This window comes from Oncorhynchus keta, chromosome 36 (assembly GCF_023373465.1).
Source record: "Oncorhynchus keta strain PuntledgeMale-10-30-2019 chromosome 36, Oket_V2, whole genome shotgun sequence".
Lineage (NCBI taxonomy): Eukaryota > Metazoa > Chordata > Actinopteri > Salmoniformes > Salmonidae > Oncorhynchus > Oncorhynchus keta.
The window spans coordinates 5,191,873-5,207,679 of NC_068456.1; the positions used below are offsets into that span (position 1 = coordinate 5,191,873).

The 15,807-nt window shown below is 41.8% G+C and overlaps 1 protein-coding gene across 1 annotated transcript; it reads right to left on the minus strand.

Annotated features, from left to right (window-relative positions):
* Positions 1 to 388: 388 nt before the first annotated feature.
* pdlim1 (PDZ and LIM domain 1 (elfin)) lies at positions 389 to 14,190 on the minus strand. The gene is made up of 7 exons (XM_035753939.1): positions 13,904 to 14,190; positions 12,736 to 12,887; positions 8,494 to 8,578; positions 7,595 to 7,782; positions 7,188 to 7,300; positions 6,174 to 6,288; positions 389 to 1,182 (listed from the first exon to the last, which is right to left on the minus strand). The coding sequence occupies exons 1-7, from the start codon at positions 13,994 to 13,996 to the stop codon at positions 996 to 998; spliced, it is 933 nt and encodes a 310-aa protein (XP_035609832.1). The 5' UTR covers positions 13,997 to 14,190; the 3' UTR covers positions 389 to 995.
* Between the last annotated feature and the right edge of the window lie 1,617 nt (positions 14,191 to 15,807).

Below are 15,807 nucleotides of genomic sequence, written 5' to 3' on the forward strand. Positions count from 1 at the left end.
CTCATTCTAAACGCCTCTTATGAGCTCCCTGGCCTAGAGGTCCTGGAGGGGCTCTGAGTGTCTCCTCTCCACCCTGCTCACAGTGCCAACCCCTGGTGCTCCAAGACAAGAAGACTCTCTTGGTCTCCACAGGCCCTCAACTTCTCCTCAATCAGACTCTTACGCCACCACTTTTTGGCCATCCAATTCATCGTCTTGTCTCCGTCCTCAATGGTGTTTTTGCTCTTTGGGTGCCTGAAGAGGCTACAGCAAGACATGTTGCTCCGTTGCTTGTTGAAACAATGCTGAGCTCACTTTTACCAATACTGAAAAAGACAGCCGAGAAGAACTTTAATCACCCTTAAAACTCAACCTCTATGCAGACAGTTTATCAAGTTAAACAAAGAAACACGGTTTGAGAAAACATTTATTAAGTCATAATAATTATATTGACAAGAGTAATTTGGAACACCAATACAGCATTTTCACGACGAATAGATGGAGCTCAGCAATCATTTTGGAGGAGTTTTTGTTTATCCACCCAGAAGCAGGGCCACCAGAAGCCTGGATCTAACCACCGTGATAAAGTCATACCCAAGTAAAGTAGCTACTGCCTGTCCCTTGACTGTCCGTGGTCACAGCATGTTTGTCAAAGATTTATGGTAAAAACAGAAACCCAAAATATTAGTCTACTGATTAAAAATACAAATGTTTTGGATTCCTCTTAGAGATTGGGTTCAACCAGACTACACCATGTAAGCAAACAATTCATAGCCTTCTTCGGTTCCTAAACGTATACGCATAATGTGCAAATTATTATCATCTGACGAATAGCAAACCTTGACTGAAGAGTAACATGTCGTGCCTGGTAGTAACATTATTCAGGCATAAAACAATATACCATTTTACAGTCTAGAATGTGACATCTTTAAAAACGCTGGAACGTCTTGGGGATGGTTCTCACGGAGTCTTGGAGACACTAATGTGGTCATGTGCAGTGTTCCAACGAGACGGCTCTACTTGGGGAAGACCGTGACCACGTCATAGCCTTCGGGTGGAGTCACTCGCTCGCGTGCGTGTTTCTCGCAGTAGATCTGGTCCTCCACGAAGAAATGTCCCTTCTGTTTCAGGTTGACGTCACAATTGGAGCAGGTGTAGCACTCGGGGTGACGAAACTTGTCCCGCAACTTGACAACCATCCCTCTGAGTTTGGGAAAGAAGAAATCAAACTAAAATGGTTAGGTTGAATAAATCAAAAATCTGTAAAAACTTCCTATGAAAACCCTCTTCAGAATGCATTATTTTGCCCAGCTATAATGCATTACGTAGATATTTATGAGCACCTCTTAGCATCTAACATTCATAAAGCATTATGAGCAGGCAGCATAATACCCCATGTAGCAAAGTCTTAGAATGCCCAATATAAAAAAAACAGTGATTTTCAGACACAGATTTGCAGTGACAGAAAACACTCCATCTCTTGCTAGAAACTCGTTGCAGATTTTCTTGCTTTTAATCCTACCCTGTGATTTCACATAGAAGCCTTTTTCAGGACCTTATCTTTTCAACCACAGATAATAGGGGGGGGGGGCACTGTTTTCACATATACAGACACTGGTTTGGTGCTGTAGATAATGAATAGGAGGTTGAAACGTGGCGGAATTGCCCTTTAAGTCTTAACACTTTATTACCACGAGCTAAGGACCCCTGAAGTACACAGCTGTCGGCGGCATGCTTACATCATGGCTGTAGATCAGCCAACTTAATTGACATGTGACACAAAACACTTTTCCTGTGACATTCCATTAAAAAAAAAAACTTATGACAAATAAGGAAATTAGTCAAATACAGTATTTGATCTTAGTGTAGCAACTGAGGCTGCATTTACACAGCCATCCTAGGAACCCAATGCAGAATGTTTATGTACAATCTTCTTTCCTGACTGTCCACACTGTTGCTCATGCGACTAGGGTTGCAAAGGTACCGCTAATTTACTAAAGTTAAATTGATTAACAGGTAAAACATGAATCTATAGTAACATTGGTAATTTATACTTAAATAACTTCAAAAAAATGTATTCACATATAGTATTCCTTGTTTATATCCATGTCAATGTAGCCAATTAGTTCCCAGTGGATAGACCATTTGGTTCAAGAGAAAATAGCCTAAATAATGAAAAAAGCTAATTCAAGACAGTAAAATAAATTAAGTGTAAAAAAAACAAATTATATTTCATGCTGAAACCCTCATATTAAACAAATGGTACTCACTAAGTTTGTTTATATTTAGGCTAATGTTTTACAGCTTTGTCATTCAATTTGACATGTGATAAGGCCACACGGAGGGCCAGAGATAATTACTATGGAACACCGTTTGGGTCTTTGCATGTCAAAAAATATACGTCAGATATCTGATGTGTCAAATAAGCTTTCTGACCAATCAGAACGCGAATATTACTACACATCCCAATAATTTAACAGTTCATTAATATGACAGTTATTACACTCATCACTCGTCGGTCATATGTCACAATGATACGCATGCTATGATGCTGGTGAAGGTGCCTGTACCGCACGAACGCAGACAACTTCCCCAAGCTTTAGAAACCGTGCTGGTCGTAAAAAAGCTAGCCAGCTGATGGATGCAAACAATGTCATTTTGCTATGTTTTTGGGGAAGAACAAGCTGTTGTTTCAGTAGCTATAGTTAACTAGCTAATTGTCACCTAAAACACCCCTAATTTACAAGACAGTTTTGTTTGATTAAAGGTGGTCGTACCCACCTATGTGAAGCTTGCCACAATAAAGATGAGTCACAATAGTGGAATTTGCGCTTTGCATTCAAAATAAAAAAAGTCTCAATGAAAGTCATGCAAATAATACAAATAGTGGAATCATGCCATAATGGAATTAGATCACAAGGTTGGAATGTCCTTAAACTCAACAAAAATACTATTTGTTAATTTGACAAATCTGCTGAAAATCACACTGGATGTATTAGATCAGCGGTCACCAACCTTTTCTAGGTCAAAATGCCGAGATCTACCGCTCTGATTTTTTTATTAATATGACTTTAAATTTTTTAAAGTCTATGCAACATTAACCAATGAAAAACAGTACTGTAGCAATGAGGTTTGTGCAGTAAGCTATAGGCCTAATACATTATACTGACTTTGCATGAATTTACCTGCCAATGCATCCAAATTTGAGGTAGGCTATATAATCACACCGGTAATAGATCCATTGTTGTATTACTTGTGAGGCACAGCTGAGTGAGCATACATTTAAATCATTTGGTTTTTATTTTACTGGGCTGACGGTGCCTGCATCTGATGGTCAGTCTCAGCGGAGGGAGAGAGCAGCAGACGGAGGGTCCGTCTCTCAACATCCCTCCGCTCTCCCTTTCCTCCACTGACACTGACCAAAAAACGGACACAGTCTTCCAGCTGATGTGGAAACTTGAGTCGCGCCGCATTATTTCTGCCTCATGCACAATTTCATGCTGTTAGTCCTATGAACAGAGAAAGTGAAATATTCCTTGATATTTAAAAAAAGACCCAAGCCGCTAATAGTAACTACACCGCCTATAGATACACTTTCCTTTCCATTCATTACTGCTGCACTTCTTGTCGTAGCACTGAGTGAAAATAGGAAGAACGCACATTTTATGGCTTATAAAAGGTGTTGAATACAAAGTGTTGACAGTGCTGAGTAAGAACATAAACATGAACTCACTCATAAAAACAGAGTTTAGCTTTCTTTTATGCCTGCAACGTTACTGCAGATTCGGTCATCTGAGCAATCTGATTGGCCAGCGGTAGCATAGTGCACTTGATTTCCTCTCCAGGCCAACCGGGAAGGCGGAGTTTGTACCTGAAATGGCTGCACCTGCCAACAACAGTCTGAGACTATTGAAAAAAAATATTAAAAAATAACAGGAACACAAGGCTTTATCGTTGGGATTTTTAAACAATACAACGTGGATGTTTTGGAGCCTGATAACTCTTGAGTTTTTTGGGGGGGGGGGAAAGCACTTGGGTACTGAGTAGGCTGATGCCTAACGATTGGGAATCAATGAAACGGGGTAAGGCTGTACAGTGCAATATGAACGTCAATACGCACAATAGGCTGACTGGATAGGTGATTTCCCACAGTCAAAGTCCCACAATAAGAGCTACAACGCTTATATTTCCGTAAACTCTTAACAGTTGTGTTCTCTGGGTGTCACCGAGTAGACCGATACCCAATTTAATTGCTCCACATTCCAAGCATGTTTAACATCAAGTATAAATATGACATGATTTCACCAATTAAAACCTTCCGCATCCCTTTCAAAGAGAGACTTATTTTAAAGGCGAACCGCAAATTCCACTATGGTGGCTAATCCTTATTTTGGCTAGCATCACAACATATAACCCGGTCAAGACATACTAGTCAGATGGAGCTAGCTGGCTGCTTATAACGTTAGCTTTGGACAACAGGGTTAAGCAGCAGGCTAGCTAGTTATTTCAATAGGAGAACAAGTGGCTACCTAGCTAATACATACTCGCATTGATTCCTAAATCATTGCTAAGAATATTGAAAATATTGCATTTTCTACTGTTCATCGTTTTCAGGCTGGTCGCGTTAGCGCTAGCTAGGTCCCAAGCTAAACCTAGCTAGTTATCAAAATTAATTTGCACACATTTTTTGATCCTGATCCAATTTCAAAGGCTCACACAGACTTTTTCACATTCGGTCGAACAAATAAGGACTTAATACCAACGCGGTATTGTACAGCTTTGACAGCGATCGTAATGGTGGCACTTGGCTTACACGTGCAAATTCAGCGCACACAACATTCTACAATGGAATTGTGTTATTTGACTTGTCAAATTAAAGGCTTATCTCACACGTCAAAGTCTTATTTGACTGCGTGTCAAAAAAAGATGCACAAGACCAAAACAGCGTTCCATAAATTACAGACAACTGACAATCTGAAGCACCCAAAAAGGCCACTAGACACCCCCAAAAAAAGGTTTCCAGTAATATAACCTCCCTTTGCAATCCTACACGTGAACCATATCAGATTGCAGCATTTACACCGATGTAGCCTCTGAAATAGCACACAGATGCAATGCTAATTTCCAGTCACTGATCCTTTAAATGTTGTCAGAGGCTGTGCGACTGCTGCCCCCCAATGGACAACGTTTGTCAAACAACACGTCGATCATGCTGTTCGCACAACACATCGAAGTTAGCAGACAAAGACATCTGATCATTGGGGAGGGGGAAGCGGCAGTGCAGGGAGCAGCAGCGAGGTAAATACATGTGTGCGTGAAGTAGAGAATCCCATACATGCGCAGAAGGTAAGATTGTTTGGCTATTGAAGAGGCATCCAGATTTCAGCCACCTTTTAATTTTTGGATGCTTGTCATATTATTATTATAATAATAATACCCTACATTACTCATCTCATATGTAGATACTGTACTCTATATAATCTACTGCATCTTTATGTAATACATGTATCACTAGCCACTTTAAACTATGCCACTTTGTTTACATACCCTACATTACTCATCTCATATGTATATACTGTACTCGATACCATCTACTGCATCTTGCCTATGCCGTTCTGTACCATCCCTCATTCATATATCTTTATGTATATATTCTTTATCCCTTTACACTTGTGTGTATAAGGTAGTAGTTTTGGAATTGTTAGGTTAGATTACTCTTTGGTTATTACTGCATTGTCGGAACTAGAAGCACAAGCATTTCGCTACACTCGCGTCAACATCTGCTAATCGTGTGTATGTGACAAATAAATTTGATTTGATGTTAATGGCAGGTCATGTGCAAAACAACACTTCAGAGCAAAAGAAAATCTGATCTGCTCATCCAGATTGAGGTCGCATATCGTAACTGTATCAGGATTGAGAACCACATAAATGTGGAATACATCAGAACTCAAAAGATCAGATTCCATGTGTTTTTGGCTGTTTACACATTCTGGAAACAAAATACTATAGGTATCAAATATGCCATCGGAATTGGTCTGCCTGTGTTAACGTAGCCTATGAGACTGGGCCTGTATTCATAAATCGTCTCAGAGTAGGCGTGGATCTCCTCGTCAAATCACCGTGAGGAAAAACGCAAAGCTCACAATATTACCATGACCTCAACTGTTTAAATAATCATACGCTGTACTTACACAATCCCTGATCCACATTTGTCACAGATTGGTAACTTGTTTGCATTTCCCACTGTTGAGACCATTTTTGCGGCGGGGGCCTTCACACTCCTAAACCCAGAGGGCTTATCAGGATCTGCAATCAAGAGGAGACATGCCATCGTGGTTTGTTAAGCCACTTACCAATTGCCATTAAATATTTGGAAAACCTTGTAAAATATAGCAAAGGCTCTTCGTGTCACACAGAGATACAATACATTGTGTTCACCAGTCTGTTACCAACTATAGAAACAAAATTACCGTTTAAAACACTACTTAGCTGAACCAAATCTATTAAAAAACAATTGCCAATTACATCATGTTAAAACTCCAAAACATGACAAAGTTATAACCCAGTTCGACAATGCGAAACATAAGCGCTAGTGTCGAAACAGGCACTCATTTCTCAGCCTCTAAATTCTGCAACATCATTGCAATGGTGGCAATTTACGCAGCTTTATAATCCAACCCAACTGGATACGCAATCCGTGTGATGCAACCCAAAAATGGTTGCATTGCAAACCCATGTTGAAGTAAATGCCACATTGCTTATTTTATTTTATTTATCCGTTATTTTACCAGGTAAGTTGACTGAGAACACGTTCTCATTTGCAGCAACGACCTGGGGAATACTTACAGGGGAGAGGAGGGGGATTAAAGAGCCAATTGTAAACTGGGGATTATTAGGTGACAATTTATGGTTTGAGGGCCAGATTGGGAATTTAGCCAGGACACCGGGGTTATCACCCCTTACTCTTACGATAAGTGCCATGGGATCTTTAATGACCTCAGAAAGTCAGGACACCCGTTTAACGTCCCATCCAATCACTGCCCTGGGGCATTGGGATATTTTCTTTTAGACCAGAGGAAAGAGTGCCTCCTTCTGGCCCTCCAACACCACTTCCAGCAGCATCTGGTCTCCCATCCAGTAACTGCTTAGCTTCAGGGCTTTAAACACTACATGAATATCAACTGCATACATGTGTGAATAAATACCTGACTCCAGAATCTCCTGCAGCACCTTGAATGAAGCGGACTGTCGAGGAGGCTCATCAGCCTCTTGGTTTTCCTGCAGCATTTTGTAGACCTCAGAGTCTGCCACTGTTGGGCTGCAAAACAAATGAACACTTATCAAATCAATACCAGTTGACATACAATGAGTTGTATAGTACAAAGGCGTGGTCAAATCGAGCACAAACGATAAGGCCTCAAAACATTGCTATGTTTCCTTGGGCCAGAGCTGAGTTCGAGTTTGACTTGTAACAAACACATACTGTAAACATCTAACAAGTGAAAATGCAGTGCATTCTGCTCTAGTAAGACATCGTAAATTGAAGAATGATACCCAGCGAGTAAAACTCGACGCAATGACATTATTGCAACCAGCTGGGATAGATCCTTACATGTTGCTGGGCTCGTTAGCGGCAGTGGCAATTGTTTTCACGTCATCCACGGCCGTGTTAAAGTCCTTGATGTTCTCGGAGGAGTAGAGACCGGCAGGGTTGTTGTACTGATTGGTTACCACCTTGGGGCCAAACCCGGCGAATGGCAGGGCGCTCCTGTTGTGGGCGGAACCTATGGGTTTCACCTCCTGCAAGTTGGGTGTAGCCAGGGATAAAGAAAGTAATGAGTACTAGACAAAAATCAGTTATACTACAAATATAAATACTGGTCAATGCCATCTCACACATGCCTTGATAGAAACAGTATGACAGTTACTTGACTAATATGTGGATATTAAAAGGTAAAGAACAGCATAGTCAAAAGTATATTTCGGTACTTCCTTCATGGTAACAGGTAAACACAGGGCCGACTAAGACAAAATACAGTGACATGCAAAGCATTAAAAGCTCAAGTGAATTTAAACAAATGCGCAAAACATATTTTCTATGTATTCTGCGACCAAAATGCACTGTGTTTGTGACACATCCCTGAAAGCTGTGGAGGACTGACAAATCACACGTTTCCTACAATAATTCACACTTTGGCCTCAATTTCCCATCCACTAGGCAGGAACTGAGTCTTACGTCAGAGCTTGGCTGATAAAACCATGGTCTCCTAGGAGATCGCCTGTTGGGAAGTAAACAATGACCTCATCGTTTGCAGTATAAAAACCCCAAGCCTTTGTTTGTGCAGTGGGGATGTGAAAGATTGCAGATACTGGACCATTTCCTATCTGTGAGTAAGGGATTTTCCACTGCCATGACAGAGCAGGGACATACCTCTAAGTCACCTCTAAGTCACCTTATGAATGCCTAATATCTTTGGTCTGAGTGAAGTAGGATATAAAAGACAGACACACCTGCGGCTCAGATGCGAGATTCATCTTGTACGGGTTGGTCTTTCCATCCTCAGAAGAGAGCGGTGACCAGATTTTAGTTTCTGATCTAAAAAAAATAAAAAATTAAAAAGTCAGACTATACACAAACTTGCAATACATTTTTTTTATTCAGACATACAATAAAACATGAAAGATATCCAAAAGAGAATACAAATGTGTACAGAGCAGGCCTCGATCCTGTTGATGGGACAACAACCATTTCTAAAAGAACATATTCTACAGGGGTAATCTGCAGTTCAAAACAAAGTGACACCCCACCACCATTTTGGTAAAAATCTAAAAGGACGGGTTGGAGAAATGTAGCTAGTCTTAAAACAAGCTTCTATTGTGTGTTCTGGGGTGGTTAGACAGATCTATATTCTTCAAGAATCAATAGCTATATATCATTAACTTTAAAAGTATGTAGAAAACACAGATTTCCCCTTTAAGGAAAGCACCACTCACATAAAGTGTCCTGCCCAAGTTGGTACATCAACATTTAAAAGCCCCCCAGAGGAAGTTGCTAACCCTATATTGATGTAATTTCCTGTCCTAGAGATGCACGTTTAGGTTCCACCTCCAACGAATGTCCTGGCCTCTGACTTTGCAACCATTGGTAAGCAGGCTGCTGGCAGGCTTTGGCCATTGGTAGGAAAGTCAAGTCAGCCCGTGCTCATGGTTCTCACAGGGAAGTGAATTGACAGGCTAGAAATGACTTTGCTCATGATCGTGCACGCCGCAATTGACATGTAACTAACTATACAGCGCATTCGGAAAGTATTCAGACCCCTTGACTTTTCCCACATTATTACAAACTTATTCCAAAATTAATCAAATGATGTTATACTCAATCTACACGCTATACCTCATAATGAAAAAGCAAAAACAGGTTTTTAGAAATGATTGCAACTATTAAAAATAACTGAAATATCACATTTACATAAGTATTCAGACCCTTTACTCAGTACTTTGTTGAAGCACGTTTGGCAGTGATTACAGCCTCAAGTCTTCTTGGGTATGACACTACAAGCTTGGCACTCCTGTATTTGGGGAGTTTCTCCCATTCTCCTCTGCAGATCCTCTCATGCTCGGTCAGGTTGGATGGGGTGTGTCGCTGCACAGCTATTTTCAGGTCTCCTCAGAGATGTTTGATCGAGTTTGATCGAGTCCGGGCTCTGGCTGGGCCACTCAAGGACATTCAGAGACTTGTCTTGAAGCTACTCCTGCATTGTCTTGGCGATAGCAAAAGCATTGAGGGTCATAATCCTGTTGGAAGGTGAACCTTCACTCTGGAGCAGGTTTTCATCAAGGATCTCGCTCTACTTTACTCCGTTCATCTCACCTCGATCCTGACTAGTCTCCCAGTCCCCGCCGCTGAAAAACATCCCCACAGCATGATGCTTCCACCATCATGCTTCACCGTAGGGATGGTGCCAGGTTTCTTCCAGACGTGATGCTTGGCATTCAGGGCAAAGAGTAAAAAAAAAATGTTTTTTTAATTATCCTTTATTTAACCAAGTAGGCCAGTTGAGAACAAGTTCTCATTTACAATTGTGACCTGGCCAAGATAAGGCAAAGCAGTGCGACAAAAACAGTTACACATAAACATACAGTCAATAACACAATAGAAAATTACGATTTTCCCAGTTATGTACAGTGATCTTGGTTTCGTCAGACTCGAGAATCTTGTTTCTCATGGTCAGAGTCCTTCCTTCAGGTGCCCTTTGGCAAACTGCAAGCGTGTTGTCATGTGCTTTTTTTTTTTTACTGAGGAGCGGCTTCAGTCAGGCCACTCTACCATAAAGTCCTGATTGGTGATTGCTGCAGAGATGGGAGAACCTTCCAGAAGGACAACCATCTCCACAGAGAAACACTGGAGCTCTGTCAGAGTGACTAGCGGGTTCTTGGTTACCTCTCTGACCAAGGCCCTTATTGGGTAACGTAACAACATTTTGAAAAAGTCAATGGGTGTGAATACTTTCCAAATGCACTGTACACACAAAGGTTTGGGGTCACTTGGAAAACAAGGACATTTATATGAAAACATGCATGAAATGAGTTGTAAAATGAATAGGAAATATAGTCAAGACATTGACAAGGTTATAAATAATGATTTTTAATTGAAAAAATAAGTTTCCTTCAAACTTTGCTTTTGTCAAAGAATCCTCCATTTGCAGCAATTACAGCCTTCCAGACCTCTGGCATTCTAGTTGTCAATTAGTTGAGGTAATCTGAAGAGATTTAACCCCATGCTTCCTGAAACACCTCCCAAAAGTTGGATTGGCTTGATGGGCACTTCTTACGTACCATACGGTCATGCTGCTCCCACAACAGCCCAATAGGGTTGAGATCCGGTGACTGTGCAGGCCACTCCATTATAGACAGAACACCAGCTGACTGATTCTTCCCTAAATAGTTATTGCATAGTTTTTAGCTGTGCTTTGGGTCATTGTCCTGTTGTAGGAGGAAATTGGCTGCAATTCAGCTCCGTCCACAGGGTATGGCATGGCGTTGCAAAAAGGAGTGAGAGCCTTCCATCTTCAAGGTCCCCTTTACACTGTACAAACCTCACACTTTACCATTGCCAAAGCACCCCCAGACCATAACATTGCCTCCACAATGCTTGACAGATAGCGTCAAGCACTCCTCCAGCATCTTTTAATTTTTTCTGTGTCTCACAAATGTTCTTTGTGATCCGAACACCTCAAACTTAGTCTGTCCAACACCTTTTCCGATATTCCATTGTCCAGTGTCTGTTCTTTGGCCCATCTTAATCTTATATTTTTAGTGGCCAGACTGATGGCTTTTTCTTTGCAACTCTGCCTAGAAGGCCAGCATCCCGGAGTCACCTCTTCACTGTTGACATTGAGACTAGTGTTTTGCGGGTACTATTTAATGAAGCTGTCAGTTGAGGACTTGTGGTGTCTGTTTCTCAAACTAAACACTAATGTACTTGTCCTCTTGCTCAGTTGTGCACCGGGGCCTCCCACTCTTTCTATTCTGGTTAGAGTCTGTTTGCACTGTTCTGTGAAGACAGTAGTACACAGCGTTGTACGAGATATTCAGTTTCTTGGCAATTTCTCGCATGGAATATCCTTCATTTCTCAGAACAAGAATAGACTGACGAGCACCAGAAGAAAAGTATTTGTTTCTAGCCTTTTGAGCCTGTAAACGAACCCACAAAATGCCGATGCTCCAGATTTCAGCTGTGCTAACAATTGCAAAAGATTTTCTAAAGATCAATTAGCCTTTTAAGATGATAAACTTGGATTAGCTAACACAACGTGCCATTGGAATACAGAAGTGATGGTTACTGATAATGGGCCTCTGTACACCTATGTAGATATTCCATTAAAAATCTGCAGTTCCAGCTACAATAGTCATTAACAACATTAAGTTAACAATATCTACAATATTTTTATTCCTGTTCTTTCAAAAACAAGGACGTTTCTAAGTGACCCTAAACTTTTGAACGGTAGTGTATATACACACAGACACTTACATTTGTAAAAAAAAATATTTTTTTTAAAAAAAAAAAAAAATTAAACACCGACTAGCTATATTAAGTGAATATCGACAAATTAACCCATGGATTGTGGTGATTTTCAGGAGGAAAAAAAAAGCTTGGGTGCAAAAATCTAAGTTTGCACCCCCTATTTTAATTTGCTCCATGGCTCAGGCGGCCAAGTGGACACAAGGCAGTTTGGCTCATCTCTGTCACAAAGAGGAATAACTTTTCAGCTGTTTCTGATTAATAAACAAAGCCACGCTGTGGTAACATTCAAATAAAACCCAGCCCTGAAACAAAACGTAGGCTGAAAAGAATGTGCATGTCATATCACAGGAAGAGACAACACATCCACATGGATTTACACGAAGTGGGCCGTTCGGGTGTACCACTTCAAGCCCAAATATGTCCTACTTTGACTAAAACAATGACTTAAATTGTTGCGCAACATCATGGGTAAGCTCTGGCCATAGTCTTTCAGCTCAAAAAAAGTGCATTTCTACTGGCTAGGGCGTTTAACCTCAGACATAAACAAATCTAAGGTCCCTGCCTGCCCCCCCCCTCTCTCACCATTTGAACCATACAATTTAGTATCTCTTACATATAACCACATCAGGTGTCAGAGATACTGTACTTCTGTGCACATTTGCTGAATTGTTCCATGATTCCGTGCTTTTTGAACCCATCCGGGTCTATGGAAAACTGCAACTCCCTACCTGTCGACGGAGAGGATCATTTCCTCTAAGCAGCCCTTGATCTTGTTCTGTGCCTGCAGGTGAGTCATGCTCTCAGTGGGCTCTCCATCGATGGCCAGGATCTGATCCCCGACACTCAGACTGGCCTGGGCAGCCTTACTGCCAGGAGTGATCTGAAATATTCAGTACGTCAACATACTCAACTTCCTTATCACATTTGGGACCGAGGAATCTGGGATTCTTGTATGACATTTCAGGAGGACAAGGATCCTTTGGCTAAACTCTTGAGTGTCCCATGGCAGGTTGTTATGTGGTGAATATGGGTGTAGTCTCAGTTGACAGACAGGATTAGTAACACTAGAAAAGTATGATGGTGAGAAATTTAACAAATAACAAGAATCGGTTTCAAAACACACTTAACAATAAAGTTGCATAGCAGTCATTCATTCAGTTACATCTACAACACTTCAAAAGGTTCATCATACGTTGCACTGAAATCCTCGATACACCTGGCCAGTTTTTCTTCAATATGTACTTCTGAGAAAACGTTGGGAGGGCTAAACATTGTGGGCAAATGTTAGGTTGTCGAAGACAAGAGTGAAGTTCCGTGCCCCACCGAAGAGGATATAGGTGAAACACTGTCTCACGGGATGTGATCTTGCTTACCCACAAAATGTGCTGTACTGTAGGAAATGTCTGAGAAAACAACACTATATAAATTGGTTGCTAATGCCCTCTAGATAAACTAAACAACAATGCATAGACCTATACAGACTTGGATGGATGTATTGGTCAAACAATGGAAGATTGTCATCTAGAACTAGACTAGGCCAATTCGTGGACGAACTTAACAGTAGCACATGGTAGCACACTTTGGCACAACACAACACGGTGAAGCTGGTTTCTCCGAAAAGGCCGTTTAGAGTCAATTAAGTTTTATTGAATGGCCATCTGGCATTATGACCCGATAAGTCACTTTCTCCTGACCCTCAAATGGCAATAGATTATTGGTGATGTAATGAAAATAATCTTTACAGCAGCGAGAAAGAGCGCTTCCCCTCGTGCCTCGCGGAAAAGCTGTGTTCCGAGTCAGCAAGTGAAAGTTCCGCCACCGGACAGGGCCAGATGCGGTTACATTGTAAAGAAAATAGAGTATAAAAAGTGACAGACTCTCTGAAACGACACTTACCCGCGAGATAGTCAAGGGTTGTTCAAAATCCTTCCCACCAACTAGACGGAATCCCCAAGGTCCAGGACCTTGCACGACAACCCGTAGAGGCATAGCTTACTTCCAAATTTGCCGAATCCGAGTTTTAAAAAAAAAGTATAATTCTTAGACAGCCTGTGTTTGCCCTGACAAATATGACATGTGTGAACAAACTTCGATGAGGCTATTGTGTAGCTAAAAGTAAAGGGGGCGGTTCCCGTGGCAAAGCTGAGCGAATAGTTTGAGATGTTTTCACCCTGATAAGATCGATTTCCTATGTTAGTTCAAGGATGTACCGTTACGTCACCATATTATATGCAAGCTTACCATTTATGGAAGACCCATTTCCCAGGATGTGGAATGTGCCGCTCCCTAAACTTGAATTCCTGCCATTTGCTCCACTAAGTAGGCTACAGCCGACAAAAACTGAAACGACCCATTGTGTGTGTGAAGGCCTACATTCTCTACTTTTTCATATGCATTGCAAAACGAATGGTAAATAATAACAATGTGACAACAATTCTATTGTAGGAGTTAGATAGGAGACAAGCAAATTAATTTAGGGCCTTCACAGCCAACCCGGTGTCAGAGAATTTCGTATTATTCTGTATGAAAATCCGATACACTGCTTATAATATGTTACTTTTTGTATGGTATTATTAATTTGTGATTACAATTCGTTTGATGTTACATATGTTACAAATCTGAAAAACATACATTTACATTTACATTTAAGTCATTTAGCAGTCATTTAGCAGACCTTATGACATCCAGTGGAACAGCCACTTTACAATAGTGCATCTAAATCTTTTAAGGGGGAGGGGGGGGTGAGAAGGATTACTTTATCCTATCCTAGGTATTCCTTAAAGAGGTGGGGTTTCAGGTGTCTCCGGAAGGTGGTGATTGACTCCGCTGTCCTGGCGTCGTGGGGGAGTTTGTTCCACCATTGGGGGGCCAGAGCAGCGGAACAGTTTTGACTGGGCTGAGCGGGAACTGTACATCCTCAGTGGTAGGGAGGCGAGCAGGCCAGAGGTGGATGAACGCAGTGCCCTTGTTTGGGTGTAGGGCCTGATCAGAGCCTGGAGGTACTGAGGTGCCGTTCCCCTCACAGCTCCGTAGGCAAGCACCATGGTCTTGTAGCGGATGCGAGCTTCAACTGGAAGCCAGTGGAGAGAGCGGAGGAGCAGGGTGACGTGAGAGAACTTGGGAAGGTTGAACACCAGACGGGCTGCAGCGTTCTGGATGAGTTGTAGGGGTTTAATGGCACAGGCAGGGAGCCCAGCCAACAGCGAGTTGCAGTAATCCAGACGGGAGATGACAAGTGCCTGGATTAGGACCTGTGCCGCTTCCTGTGTGAGGCAGGATCGTACGCTGCGGATGTTGTAGAGCATGAACCTACAGGAACGGGCCACCGCCTTGATGTTAGTTGAGAACGACAGGGTGTTGTCCAGGATCACGCCAAGGTTCTTAGCGCTCTGGGAGGAGGACACAATGGAGTTGTCAACCGTGATGGCGAGATCATGGAACGGGCAGTCCTTCCCCGGGAGGAAGAGCAGCTCCGTCTTGCCGAGGTTCAGCTTGAGGTGGTGATCCGTCATCCACACTGATATGTCTGCCAGACATGCAGAGATGTGATTCGCCACCTGGTCATCAGAAGGGGGAAAGGAGAAGATTAATTGTGTGTCGTCTGCATAGCAATGCTACAAGATGTTACGAATTTGCTAAATGGATGAAATGTTACAATTTCCAATTTGTTGTTGCTTATGTTAGCTAGGTGGCTAATGCTAAATTAGCTAGCTGGCTAACATTAGCTAGGCAACGGATTAGGGTTAGGAGTTAGAGCATACTTAAATTCAAACAGGACACCGGGTAAGACAGGAGAAGTA

Excerpts from the sequence above, each read along its gene's own strand:
- pdlim1 (XM_035753939.1), bottom strand. The coding sequence starts at position 13,996 with ATGCCTCTACGGGTTGTCGTGCAAGGTCCTGGACCTTGGGGATTCCGT. Across the intron at positions 8,579-12,735 it reads ATGATCCTCTCCGTCGACAG|ATCAGAAACTAAAATCTGGT; the intron begins GTAGGGAGTTGC and ends TATTTTTTTTAG. Across the intron at positions 7,301-7,594 it reads GCTAACGAGCCCAGCAACAT|CCCAACAGTGGCAGACTCTG; the intron begins GTAAGGATCTAT and ends TTTGTTTTGCAG.